General features: G+C 42.1%; 3 protein-coding genes across 3 annotated transcripts; 1 reads left to right on the forward strand and 2 right to left on the reverse strand.

The window, feature by feature from the left end:
- Window positions 1-4,490: 4,490 nt before the first annotated feature.
- PCYB_131350 (hypothetical protein) lies at window positions 4,491-7,232 on the forward strand (the record flags this gene model as incomplete). Its single annotated transcript, XM_004224160.1, has 3 exons — window positions 4,491-6,250; window positions 6,412-6,579; window positions 6,800-7,232. The coding sequence occupies 3 exons, from the start codon at window positions 4,491-4,493 to the stop codon at window positions 7,230-7,232; spliced, it is 2,361 nt and encodes a 786-aa protein (XP_004224208.1).
- A 1,211-nt stretch (window positions 7,233-8,443) lies between these two features.
- PCYB_131360 (UGA suppressor tRNA-associated antigenic protein) lies at window positions 8,444-10,220 on the reverse strand (the record flags this gene model as incomplete). The annotated part of the gene is made up of 5 exons (XM_004224161.1): window positions 8,444-9,251; window positions 9,399-9,500; window positions 9,654-9,740; window positions 9,861-9,892; window positions 10,134-10,220. The coding sequence occupies 5 exons, from the start codon at window positions 10,218-10,220 to the stop codon at window positions 8,444-8,446; spliced, it is 1,116 nt and encodes a 371-aa protein (XP_004224209.1).
- A 1,857-nt stretch (window positions 10,221-12,077) lies between these two features.
- On the reverse strand, window positions 12,078-12,725 carry PCYB_131370 (hypothetical protein; the record flags this gene model as incomplete). Its single annotated transcript, XM_004224162.1, has 1 exon — window positions 12,078-12,725. A coding segment is annotated over one exon (648 nt), but the record flags the coding sequence as incomplete, so codon positions are not given.
- Window positions 12,726-13,868: the final 1,143 nt, after the last annotated feature.

Genomic DNA, 13,868 nt, shown 5'->3' on the forward strand with positions numbered 1-13,868 from the left:
ACGTCACTTTTTTCCATTTCGTGAAGGTTGTAACTCCTCGACTAGATGACCAAATGGCTCAGCAAATAATTTTCCTCCCTTCGAAGTAAAAAAAAAAAAAAAAAATAGTAGGGACGCTGTTTCCCCATTTTTATTAAATTTTTTTTTTTCCTAACGTGACGCGCAAAAGTGTGTTACACATTTTGTAATTTCCATTTTGTACCAAAAAATGAGAAAGAGGTGGATTAAAATGTGAAGTGAGGAATTCCCACATGACTGACCAATCCCCAATGTGTGCTGTTGAATTTTTTTTCCAACTCTGCTTCCTCACTTTTTTGGTAAAGTTCCTCCCATTTTGGATAAAAGAAAAAAATGAAGAAAAAAAAAATTACAACCGCCCACTTGCCAGGTGCCTTTCTGGTGATACCTACAAAAAGAAGGCCATGTCGTAAATAAGCTCCGAAAAAAAAAAAAAAAAAAAAAAAAAATGACCTCTCTGTGTGCTGTTGTACCTTTTCACCCCATTTTACAAAACTTAGAAAAAAAAAAAAGGAAGCTGTTTTACATCCCAATCGGTTCTCCACTTTGCCCGTTAATTTCCACACAACCCTTTTTTTTTTTCTCCCTTCAAAATGGAAGCAGGTTGGTGGGGAATAGAAAAATGACCTGTGCTTCTAATTGGCAGGGGCACAGTAAACATTTGTTCTTCCAGGATGGAGGAAAAAAAAAAAAAACACTAAGAGCATTAAAAGCGCTACACAGATTCGAAACAAATAGAAAGGAAAAACGTGCCCCATGACAATTCCTATTTTTCCAAAGTGTAAAAAACTGCAAACGTTGGAATTGGGTTGTACTGTTAGGAACACTGTTCAGCTTAAATTGTTGGAAAAAAAAAAAAAAAAAACCAAGTGATCTGTTTGCCTCTTAACCCAGCAGATGATCAAAAGTAGACTTCCTTTCTAACCACAGTTGTAAAAAAAAAAAAAAAAAAAATTATAACAGGATGAACCTCGCGAAACACTGCTTCCACCTCCTCGTTGGTAAATTAAAAAGGATAAAATTAGCGCGGCTAATGAGATGGACCATCCTGTAGATTCCCCATCCACATACATTTGATTTTTCTTTCCCTTTGCACAGTTTACCTTTTCCTCCTTTTCGATGTGTACGGCGGGGTGAAAATGAACCGGAAAAAGGCCATCCATAGTAACAGAAAAAAATGGGAAAAAAAAAAAAAAAAAAGCAGAATGGATGCCACTACTCTTCGTCTTCACGTGAGCCACGAAATAATAACCACACACTTTGACTAACGACTCATGTTTTTTTTTTTTTTTTTTTTCCCATTTTTTTTCATCACTTCTTTCCATATAAACATGTATGAGAGGGGTAAGCGGAGAACCAAACAACAACATTTCGATGGTAAGTTTTTTCACCACTCGAGTGACTTACAACTCGATTTGCATTACCCCCCTCTGTGTCTAAGCGATGTGTCACGCATCACCAGGGAGACCCCCCCCCATTTTTCCATTTCACCCCATCATGGGAACCCCTAACACGTTGGTACTTTTCTTTTGTCCCATTTGCAGGCCACACTTCTCAGCAAGAGCGGGGAGGGACCCCTTTTTTGCCACTGCTCTGTTTTGGTAAGTCAAAAAAAAAAAAAAAGCAAAACGGAGAGAGAGGCAAAGTTCAGAAAAAGATATCCCAACGGAGGCGCTGCCACGGACACACAAGCGCAAACATTTTGGCAAAAAAAAAAAAAAAAAAAAAAAAAAAAAAATGGTAAACTTTAAAGCGTAAAAATTAAATCGTAAAACACTCCTCTCCACAGGGACGCTGCTTCAGTCGAAGCAAATGCAACACGCTGCTATTTCTGCTGACCGGTGGCGCAGTCTTATCCGTGATAGTAATCGCCATTTTGATTCAGCGTGCGACGCACCTCCCCCTTAAGTAAGTTCACAGGAGAAGAACTCGGTCATCGAGTTTCTGCCTGCTTGTGCCGTTCCTCCGTTTGGCCATACAGACAGGCTTGATGAGAGGTGGAAGCTTCGCTTCCCTCGGAGGAACTGCCTCCTCAACTATGCATGTTCCTTCACCCCCGCAGGGCCAAAGCGAAAGAAAAAAAAGAAACCACCAAAAAGGCGAGCGTAAAAAAGGCAGAGGTGAAAAAGGCAGAGGTGAAAAAGTAACGCACATTACACAAGCGGCTTGTCAGTAAAGTTGGACCAAATGAGGGCCATTCCTTTCTTCGGTGAATAGTAAACCCCATGGGGTGGGGGGATACCTGCGTAAGCTACTCCCTCCCATATGACACACTAATTAGTCGTCCACTCGTTTGTTACACTGAGCAAAAACGTGGTGAATAATTGTTAATAGCATTTTTCATGTATGAGTCTGCAAAATGGTTTGCACTGCATGAGTAGTGTCTCTTTCATAAAAAAAAAAGTAACCATTTTTTTTTTTTTTTGTCTGTTTTAATAGTCCATTAATTTTACTTTTCTTTAGTTTAACTTTCCACTCTTTACATTCATCCCTCCGTCCCCTTCTTCTGATGATTCGCTATGAATAACGCGAGAGTGAAAAAACTGAAGCACGGAGGTGTCTTACGGGAGAAAACAAAAAATTATAAAATTAAAATTGTAGAGTAAAAGCATCACGGGGGGAGGCACCTCGGGTGAATGCCCCCTGAGCAACTCGACCCAAATTGCTCCCTGCTCAAGTGAGGAGAAGAGTCACGCCCTCATAACTGCTTTTCAAATTTGTGCGTTTAAGTAGCACCAATCAGTAAAGAGCTCTCCTCCAAATGGTGAGAAAAATAGTTTGGGAAACTCGTAAAAAAAAAAGGTAGTTGCATATAAGGGTGCCTCTTCCGTCGAATGTAAAAAACGAGAAGGCTGTTAACGAAGTGTTTGCAAAAAAAAAAAAAAAAATGGCTAATCATGAAATAACGGGACTGTTCTTTTTGGCCAAATGAGCTGGAGTTAAAGAGAGATGGCACAACGGTGCCGTTCCATCCCACTGCTAAAGACGCGTAAGTACCTCTACACACCGGAATGCACAAATGTACCTTTTAATACGTAGCTATCTCTGCATGATGAACGGAGAGCGAACTGCCACATACCCCTAATGACGGACCTGTGGGGTACTTCCCTTTCTCCACCACGCTTGGCGATTTGTCTTCCCCGTGTGGTCGATCATACACGGATACAGACCCGAGTACACGCGACCTTCTTGGGAAAAGGAGCAGCTTGATCCTTCCAGCGACTGTAACGAATGGCTCAATGGGGACGTTCTGCTTGTGGCCTTTACAAATTTAGGGGGTCTCAGCAGAGGATGGAGAAACGACCAAAGGTTCGCACAGTTGGCCCTTTTGCCTATTTTTATGACTTTCATTTCTGCCTTTTTGGCTTTTATTATTTCATTTTATTTTATTTATTTTTTTTTTTTTCCTTTTTTCTTCACTTCCCCCGTCACTACACACCGCACGCTTCTTTAAAAAAAAAAAAAAAAGTCCACCACACGTGTTGGCGCATTCGTAAAATCCGGCCGCAGTCTTCCCCCCCCTCCGTGGCCACATGCGCGCGCCATGAGGAAATTGAAGATGCGCAGAAAATTGCCAAGAGGCGAAAAAGAAAAAAAAAAAAAAAAAAAAAAAAAAAAGAAAGAAAGAAATGGCATAGCATGGCACAACATAACACAGAGCGGCGAGAAGCAAAAGAGCATAAGGCGGAGTAAACACAATCGTTAAAAAAAAAAAAAAAAAGGGAAAATATGCAAGTGCATTTTTTACATTTACGTCCACGTAGGTGTATATGATCAGAGTGCTAATCCTTTTTGACGCGAGAAAGTTGTGCTACCCAGGGGGATGCTCAAATGCTGTCATTGCAGGAGCAGCAGATGGGGAAAGAACAGGGGGGAGGGGGCAGTTAAGCTACTTCTGGAAGTTCCTTTCTTCAACGTTTACCACGTTTGTCACGTTTGTCACGTTTGTCACTACTTGTGATTGTTGCCCGGCTTAATCCGTTCAGTGACTGCCAAGGCGACCGCTATTCGGCTGCGCTTGCTGCGACTGATGCGGCTCCTCCGACCAGTCAATGGACAAGTCTCACCAGCAAGTGACACCGTGCCATAGCGCTGACGAGTGACGTCGATTCAGAAGGAGGACGCTCCCCCCCGCCGCCACCACCATCGCCACGCTTGTTTACCCACAGCTTCAAACTCCAAAGTGCCATTATGGACGACTGCTCACAGCGAGAAAGCAGTAACGAGGGTACCTTTGAAAATGAAAAAAAAAAAAAAACACACATATTCCGTAATAAAGGAAGTGAACTACTCGCAGAATGAAGACAACACATCGGTAGAAAAATCCAAAAAAAAAAAAGGGAACGAACAAAAAAAAAGTATACATAGAGGATGTCCAAAGGGGAAGGGAGTTTAAAGGGGGTGCTTCAAGTGACGAGTGGGGCAGGAACAGTAGGGCGCAGGATGGACAGGACCCCCAACTGAGGGGCTGCATGAACTCCCAGAAAGGTGACATCGATCGTTTGCTAAGGATAAGGAGGGACAAATGGAGAAAACGGGAAAAGCATAGCAACCACAGTGGCAGCCGCAGTGGCAACCGCGGTAGCAGCCATGACGGCGACAGCCACAGCAGTGATAGCGAGCACGAAGTGGTGCTACTCCAAGGGCAGAGAAGCAGCGGGGAGCAGGACGCCACGACAGCTCCATCCCTGCACCCCAGTCCGAAGGAGGCACCCCGCAAGAGTAGAAGAAAAGACGCGCCATTCTACATGGTCCATACGCTCCAAAGGTCGAACTCACCACGGAATGGAAACTACGAGAAGCGGCCTCAGGAACATCGTCGTAGTAGTCATGACCGTGGTGGGAGAAAGGGAAAAGTAAAAGTCGTTCTCCCCGTAGTGGACCACATTCATAATGTGAGCAGTGGCGATATGCACGATGTGAGCAGTGACGACCCCCCCGAAATGAGTAACGCGGACCCGCACGACGTAGGCAGCGCAGACCCGCACGACGCAAGCAGCGCAGACCCGCACGACGCAAGCAGCGCAGACCCACACGACGTAAGCAGCGCAGACCCGCACGACGCAAGCAGCGGAGATCCACCCAGCGCCAGCAGCAGTGAAACAAATATATTTTCCAAGCTGCTCTTCAAAATAAAGAAAGCTTTTGTTGACAGAAGGGGGGACCCCATAACGAATGAAAACGTGGTGGATAGCGACATCTGCGAACTGACCATTGTGGGTAGCAATGGAATGGACCCGAGTGGTCCTAACAACATAGTGCACCTTGTGGAGGACGAAGATGCGTTTATAATGCAGGGACACAGCACTAGTCAGATAGGAGGGGGAGAACACAGAGCAGGTGCTTACCCAAATGGAAGCATCCGCACCAACGAGATGATTTGCCTAAATGGACTAAATCCAAACGACCTGTTAAACAGCTCCGTTCTCATGAACTCCAATCGCTCAGAAATAAATGAAATTTTTAGTAATATCGAAAATGGGCTCATTATAATGGAAAGACCAGATTCGGGAACAAATGGCGATACATCTAATGAAGACGCAGAGGAGCATAGCGGAGGGGGTGGCCATGGTAGAGCTAGCCATAATGGTAGGGGTAGAACCCACCGTTTTAGCTACAGAAATGTCTCCAACAAAATAGCTACCTACGTAAAAGAAAACATATCCTACGTGAAGGAAAAAATAAAAAACTATTGGTTAGAACGAGTACGTGAAGCAAACACACAATTAACAACACCCCATCAAACAACGAACGAACGAGAGGAACCAAACGAACGTACAATTCGTACAGAAAATGAAAATGATGACCCGAGCTGTGTCCAAGTATTATTCTTCCTAGGGTTGGTGTGTAAATTCCCAATCCTCTGGATTATTGGTTCTATCGTATTTTGCATCACTCCAAGTGAACATAAAAAAACAAAAATGTGGAGTTTAGTGAATACCTTGTTTGCTCTCATTAGTGTAGTTTATTTTATAAGTACATCCAAATTTAAAATACCCAAACCGGTTTTTTTTGTCCTTATGGAATCAAATAGTGAAGAAAAGAATAATACTCATCCAAGGGGTGTTTTAAAAAAGGGGGACAATATTATTCACAGTTCGGTAATCCTTGATGGATCTTCTACGTCTCATTGGATGGGACAGAACTCTCATGCAGTTTTCTCCGCAGAGGGGAACTCCTTTTTAAATTGGAACTTTGTATCAACGCAGAAGCCGGATGCACACGTTTTGCTGTAAGAAAAACCATCGATGGAGTTCAGTTTGCTCCTCGATGAAATCGGAGCTGAGATAGTGCCATGTTGAATCCTTTGTATTGTGATTGATCTTCTCCCTCCCCATGGATCGACTCTGCCAAATCATCACCCTCTCATTTCTTTCGCACCTCCCTTTGTAGAAGCAGTGACGTGTATAAGCTCCTAAACCGCGTGCAAGTGACGTTCCTCTTCGGAAAGGGCAACGGTTACCCAAGTGCGAAGGTCGAAAAGATGAAGCCTTTTTTTCATGACCTGAAAGAGGACCTTAGGCCAGTCCAAGTGGAGAGACTCACTATGACGGACCAGGAGTAATTCTGCACCCGACGCACGCGCGGCTTCGTTCTCGTTTGCGTTTATTCTCCAGGGTGGAGGCACCTATCCGCGTGAACGTGTTCCCCAAGTGTTGGAAAAATAATACTAATGTGTAAACCTATGTGTGCGCTTATGTATGCGCTTATGTGTGCACCCATTTGTGTATCCGCCCATGCAAAGCGACCGACCATTTCCCCGTCCACTCCTCTTTTGCAGCGTCCCCGAAGACTTCTTCGGGGGAGGACTCAGGTGCGAACGGACAGAAAAATATGTGCCCGAGCAGGGCAACGAAGCGGAAAAGGAGAAGGAGAAGCAAAAGGAGGGGCAAAAGGAGGAGAAAAAGGAGGAGAAAAAGGAGGAGAAAAAGGAGGAGCAGCAGCAGAAGGAGAAGCAACAGGAACAGCAGAAGCAACCGCAGAAGGAGAAGGCCAAATGGTACTTATTCTGGAAGGAAGAAAACAACTCTAAGGATAATAAGTCAAACGGATCAGAATCAGACATCTCCCTTCCCGTTGGAGAAATTTTCTTTTTTAAAAGTGAGTACACCTGTAGAGTGGCTTTCCTGTACCCCAAGAAAACGAACCCCGATGAAAAGGAGATGCCAGAAAATTTTATCCAAATAAATAAAATTATAATAAAGCCCATTTGAGGGAACCCCTGAGGGAACAAAGTTCGTTCGCCTGATGTGCGTAGAAGTGGGAGACGCGTTCTCTTCCCACCGTTATGGTAGGAAAGCTGCACACCGCTAGGGTTTTCATTTCGCCTTTCATACTTCGCCTTTCATACTTCGCCTTTCACACGTCGCCTTTCATACTTCGCCCCTCATACTTCGCCTTTCATACGTCGCCCTTCCTTTTTCGCCCTTCTTTTTTCCCTTTTTTTTGTTGTTTGCCCTAGGGTGGTCTCCACTTGGACCCACGCCCAACTTCACCACTTCACCACTTCACCACTTCACCGCTTCACCACTTCACCACCAACGTGTTTGTTGTTTAACTGCATTCGTCGCGCAGCTGTGCATCCTGTGCAGCGGCACCCGTGTATGCAAGTGCATCTACGTATGCGCATGCGCACCGACCCTTTTACCCATTTTTTTTTGTTTACCTTTTTAAGACCCACGAAGGTGTAGTTTTTCGAAATAGCCACTGTTGAGAAGCGGCAGTGAGGGGCGGTTTTCTGGAAAGCAGAGGCCCGCTCGTATTCCCCCTTGTCTAGATGCTGCTCACAATGACGCAAATTAGTGCACAACTTGGCTAGTCGCGCTTCCCGAACCTGCGGATGAAGCAGCCAATCGCGTCGTCCAACTTCTCCACGAAGCTTTGCAGCTCCTCCCGCTCAATCCCAATAACGCAGGAAAAGGCAATGTAAGAAAAGGGATACAAATCGTAGCTGCACCCAAAGTGCTCAAATGTGTGGTTCCCAATTGTTAAGGCCTTCCCAAGAATCGCTGCATGATTCATATTTTCGTTTTTTACCAAATTTGTTTGGGACCCCTCCTTCTTTATACCCCCCACATTGTGGCTGTCTGACGAATGGATCGGATGTGCATCTTCGCTGTTCTTTCCACTATTGGGGGAAAACATCCCATCGGTGTGTGCACCCTGTTCAGTAGTGTTAACCCCATTGGGATCTACTTCCCCATGGTGAATTGGATAATCACGTTCTACATTAATCCGCGTTTTCTGTTCTCCCGTGTGTGCCCCTTCTCCATTTCGTATCAACAGCGGGGAGCATATAACCCTATGTCCTGTAACATTTCTATAAAAAAGTAGAGAACCAAGTAGGGTAATACTCTTCGGGTTTATCACATGGCAAGTCTTGTAAAGCTCGTTTAAATTAATCGCCATGGATATTTTATTTTTGCTAGCTTTGATCAAACATAAATTGTATTTTGAGCAGAGAGTAGCAACTTTTTCTTGCAACCAAGAAAAATTTTCTTCTCTTTTTTTTCTTAGGTTTAGTTTTTTTTTTTCCTAATTCTAGTAATGTGATGAAAAGATCTAAATATGCATGCACAGGGGTTCTACCAGGGTAGTGTTTTTTCAATTCTTTCATTTTTTTCTTGTCTGAGCTGAATACGATCCCACCGTTAACTGGGACGAGGAAATTCTTATCACAACTCTGAACTACGAAGTCTACTCGACCCTTCGATTCAAAACACTTTTGTATTTCTTTACACAAATAAGTACACTGTAATCCAAAGGCATTATTAATTATATGTGGAATATTATACCTCTTGCAAATATGAGCAATTTTTACGATATCATCCGAATTTCTTGGAGCATAACTAGATGTGACTGACATTACACAACAAATTTGTTCATCATATTTTTGTATCAGTTTTTCTATTTCGTTAAGATTTGTAAATAATTCTTCATCCTTGTATACCATATCCACTACTAAATATTTCAAGGCACAAAAATCGATGCATTTGTAACAGGTCTTATGATCTATTCTAGATATTATTACATATTCACTTTTTTTTCTTTCCTTTTTTGTGTACAGCAGACAGGTACTTAGACACATCCCTGTAGCGTATGGTAGTATGTATACATCTTCGCAGCTTTTTATTCCAAAGCTTTTGATCAGATCCTTTACGAAGCTTGTGGTGGCCTTCGCCAGGACACTGTTCCCTGCGCTCTTGGGCTGCACGTCCTCTAGGTTCCCTGACCTGACCAAGGGGCATAAATTGCGTGAGGGGATGTCTGTTCAAATAGCACGCACACGCATAGATGCGTACACACGTATAGAAGCCTACACACACGCATAGATCTTACGCACACATTCATATGTGTTTGTGGGGGGAAGGGCTGCTCACCTGCCGATGCCGTGCCCGAACCCGATGTACTTGTTCCGCACGAGCGCGCTGTATATACGATTCTCCCGCTCCCCGATTTTGACGTTCTTCTCGCTGTTGCATCTGAGGAAGGAAATAGAAAAAAATGGGGCGAAAATGGGGCGAAAATGGGGCGAAAATGGGGCGAAAATGGGAATAAAATGAGTTTTATGCTCCCTCGTTTCTACAACATTACATCATAAAGATTATGATCTTTTCTTTTTTTTTTTTACGCACAAATTTTGAGAAGATATCTGGTGCAAAATGCTCATGATGGTTATTTCGTTTAGGCCCTCATTTGGGACACGGCCGTAGTTTAGGATGCTGCAAACAGGAGGGGGGAGTGTTGTATGACGCAAAAGTGGGAGACCATTATTTCTTTGGATGGCACACACGTGCATGCATTTATGAGAATGCTCATTCTGAGTTGCCTTTTTTTTTTACTTCCATAGGGTATTTTCCTTCTGGTTAAGGGTCTATTATTGGGGAGGTGGACAAAAAGGAAAAAAAAAAAATGACAAATGACAAACAGCAAATAACAAATAACAAACAACAAATAGCAAATAACAAATAACAAACAACAAATAGCAAATAAAAAATATCAAACAACAAATAACAAACAACAAATAACAAATGGCAGAGTGGTAACGCGCGGTGAGAGACCCACACCAATGTTACTCACAGCACACACTCGGCACGTATGAAACGAACAAGTACCTGCTTAGATATTAGGGAATACCTATTGCTGCATATGTCTCCTTGGACGGCCTTGCCATTGCGCACGTCCACACCTGGTGTGTTCATCTCGCTCTTCTAATGGAAACTCTCAAAAGAGGATAATTCAATATAGAACAGAAAGAGGGGGACAAAAAATTCCAACGATTTGACACTACATACGTGTGTTCACTATAGCATCTAGCTACGATGCTCCCAAATTGGTAACTTAAAAAAAAAAAAGCGAATGCTCTTTAAAGCGGCTATATATTTACTCTTTTTTTTGTTTTGTTTTATCATATCCTGTTGGTTACGCCTTTCCACCTCCTATTTTGTAGATGCACGAGCGAAACAACTGTTGCTATGTCAAAGCAGGTCTGTCGCCAGCGCAAAGTTATACCTGCGCTGTTCCTCTACTTTGCACTACAAACGCGTGCATACAACACACAACATACACCATACAACATTGTTCTTTCTTCACCATGTGAAAGGAAGAAGCGAACAAAATCGTTCGAATTGCTTTCAGTAAGTTGTTCAATCAGCTACACTTATGAAGGGACCCTAACCCATGACTCCATCTTCATACTCTGCTGGTGTACAAAAATTCATGTAAAAGTGCTTCCTTTTTTTAAACAACTATTTTACATGAACGTTCAGGTAACTTTTCCCAAATTTGCAAAAAAAAAAAAAAAATAGCTAGCCAATACGTGCATATTCTACAGTCTGAGCAGTCCCTTACAACTTGGAACAAAAACAACAGCAAAAAAAGGTAAAAAAAAACATTTCTATTTTCTATACAGCAACAATACTGTAATTAAAGAATAAAAATGGGAAAGAAAAAGGAAAGGAAAATCTTTAATATGTTACATAAAAACTATGGAGATCACATGTATGCACTTATGGTATGATTTAAAAAATAAAAAAATAGGGAGTAAAAAAATTACTAAAAAAATTAAAACAAAACCATAACTGCGGTAGGAAAACCATAGGATAAACTTCGTTCAAAAAAAAAAAAGGAAGAAAAAGGGACACGACGGTGTGTTTTCCTGATGTACACGCGCTGTACATTATGCGTTCCCCGCCGTGCCATTTCGTACACATTCATGCGAGAACGTGCTCTGTGGATGTGGAGCAGCTGGGGTGCGGACGATTCTCTCTTCAAAATTTTCATTAAAAGGAAAAAAAAAAAATTGACGAACAGTTAAAAAATAAAGGTGGCAATAGTAACAATAGCATCCATAGCAGCAATGGAAGCTATGGCAATAGTGCACATGAGATGGGTCATGCGGTGTAAACGCGCATCGCGCGCGAATTGGGGGAGCTCCTATGGGTCAATTCAACGGTGCACATATTCCATTTACACGCACTTGCAACATGTTAGCGGTATGTATTCGTGCCGTCTGATCCGAGGGATGCTCCAAACTTGTCTATGCCAGAATGTCTTTCTTCGATCCATCCCTGGGCGCATTTTTGCCAAGGGTTCAAAAGGGCTGCCATTTGCGAGACTTGACCGTGGCGAACGCCTGTGTGCGGTTCGTACATCTATCTCTCTATCTATCTACCTACCTATCTATCTCTCTATCTATCCATCCACCCATCGACCAATCCACCAATCCACCAATCCACCCATCTATCCATTCTTTTTTTCTTTTTTTCTTCTTTTCTTTTTTTCTTCTTTTCTTTTTTTCCTTTTTTCTTCTTTTCTTTTTTTCTTCTTTTCTTCTTTTCTTCCATTTTTTTATTTTTCCCCCACCTCGCGTGCCGCACAAGTCACACATTTTGCAACGAGTTGCAACTCTTCGGCACCAAGGTGCTCAACACAACGCCGTTGCTCTCGGGGGGGAGAGACGCCATGGGCTTAATAGACGTGCATCTTGCCGCGGATGGGTTACATGTGCTGTTAAAAAAATAATAAAAGAGCTCATGCTCAGCTATCAACTTCTGACATGACGGTTCCGACAAAAATTTCAATGACTTAAAAATACAAGAAGAATACTGATTCAGTTGTGAAATAAAAAAGCAAGCGTTTCTCTCATCATTTCCATCACCCACAGAATAAATGAAACATATAACTGAGTTGTTGCAAAGGTAGGGGGCTAAAATTTCATTAATGATTTGATGAAATATAACCTTCTTCCAATCCTTCGGATCAATTAAAGAATTAATTAATCTGTCCCTTGCGGATATAATTCTTATATTGTTGAGAATAATATATGACCATACTAATGGAATAAACTTACGGGCTGAATTTATTAACCATTCTAAGCTTGCATTGGTTACTATGACCAATTTTCCTTGTGTCAAGCATAGACTCAACGTTTTAATTACAACTTCACTTAACTTAAAAAAGAATTGTCTTACGGATGCTGGGATGTTGTCATTCAAGCCTAGTTTCATCTTTACAGTTATCCAGCTAGTTGGCAATATCGTATCATCATAATCAAAAACGATTAACTTCTTGTATGTGTACGGTTTGTTATGTGCTCCGTTTTCGACTCGCATCATTTGGGTGTTGCTCGATCTGGTAATGTGTTCTTCGCAGCAGTTTACGCCCACTGTGTGCACGTGGTTGTTTCCATTCTGTGCATTTCTCATTTCGTTTATCTGGAAACTGCCCAAGTAGTTGTCGTAATTGATTTGGTCCCCCCCGGTTTGAAAGTTTCTCATGTTCTCCATTTCGGCCGTTTTGGTTTCTCTTTCAAAATAAATTTCGATCACTCGGAAAGGTGTGCGTGTGTGTACGTGTGTACGTGTGTACGTATGTGCGTGTGTGTACGTGTGTACGTATGTGCGTGTGTGCGTGCGGGGTCGGCCTGCACACGTGTTGGCATATGCCTCGGTTTTGCAAAAACGATGCTGCTTTCACTCACGTGGGAGGGAGGCGGGCAGTGGGGAAGGGCTCCTTCACGTGCACCTACTCAACTTTTTAATTTTTTTTTTTTTTTTTATTTTATTATTTTTTTTTTTCCCTCCCCCCTATCATTAGATACAAATACGTACAAAATTGTGCAGCCTTATTTATAGGACTAATTGCTTACTTCGCTTCTGGCCCTTCTGCCACGGCTTTTCGATTTTTCGTTTGTTCTGTTGCTTCAATTTGTGCTGCCTCAGCTTTGTTCTTACGAAGTGTACGCAACAGGCGCAAACTGTGCTTTATGTTACAAAAACGATTTTAAAAAAATGGGCAAAAAAAAAAAAGAAAAAATTTTTTTACTTTAATTCACTTGTTCACTATGCGCGGTGTTCTTTAAAAAGAGGTGCTTATGGATATTTCGTCCTCCTCCCGGACTTACGTGTGAAACGCTCAGGGTAACACGCTAGGTGTACCGTGTGAACTGCAAAGCCCAAGGCGCAACGCGCTGGACACACGAGTTCAAATTCCCTTCAAAGTTTCGACAAAACGAATTTCCAAAGTGTAGTGCTCACAAAAGAAAGTCTAAAACGAAAATTAAAAAAATAAAAATAAAAAATAAAAAGGGGATAAATGTGGGCAAAAAAAAAAAAATAAAAATAAAATAAAATAAAACAGGTAACAAAGCGTGAACAAAAAGCAAAAAGTGGTGGACACGCATAACAGAAACGTAACCGAAATGAAAAAAAAGTAAAATGTAAAAGAAAATAAAATAAACAAATAAATAAGTTAGTAACAATGTTACCAAATGGCCCAGTGTCAAAATGCCGGCGCGGGAAGAAAACGAAAAGGTAAAACAAAAAAAAATAAAATGAAATAAAAAATTA

The sequence above is a fragment of the Plasmodium cynomolgi genome, chromosome 13 (genome assembly GCF_000321355.1).
Source record: "Plasmodium cynomolgi strain B DNA, chromosome 13, whole genome shotgun sequence".
NCBI classification, from domain to species: Eukaryota; Apicomplexa; class Aconoidasida; order Haemosporida; family Plasmodiidae; genus Plasmodium; species Plasmodium cynomolgi.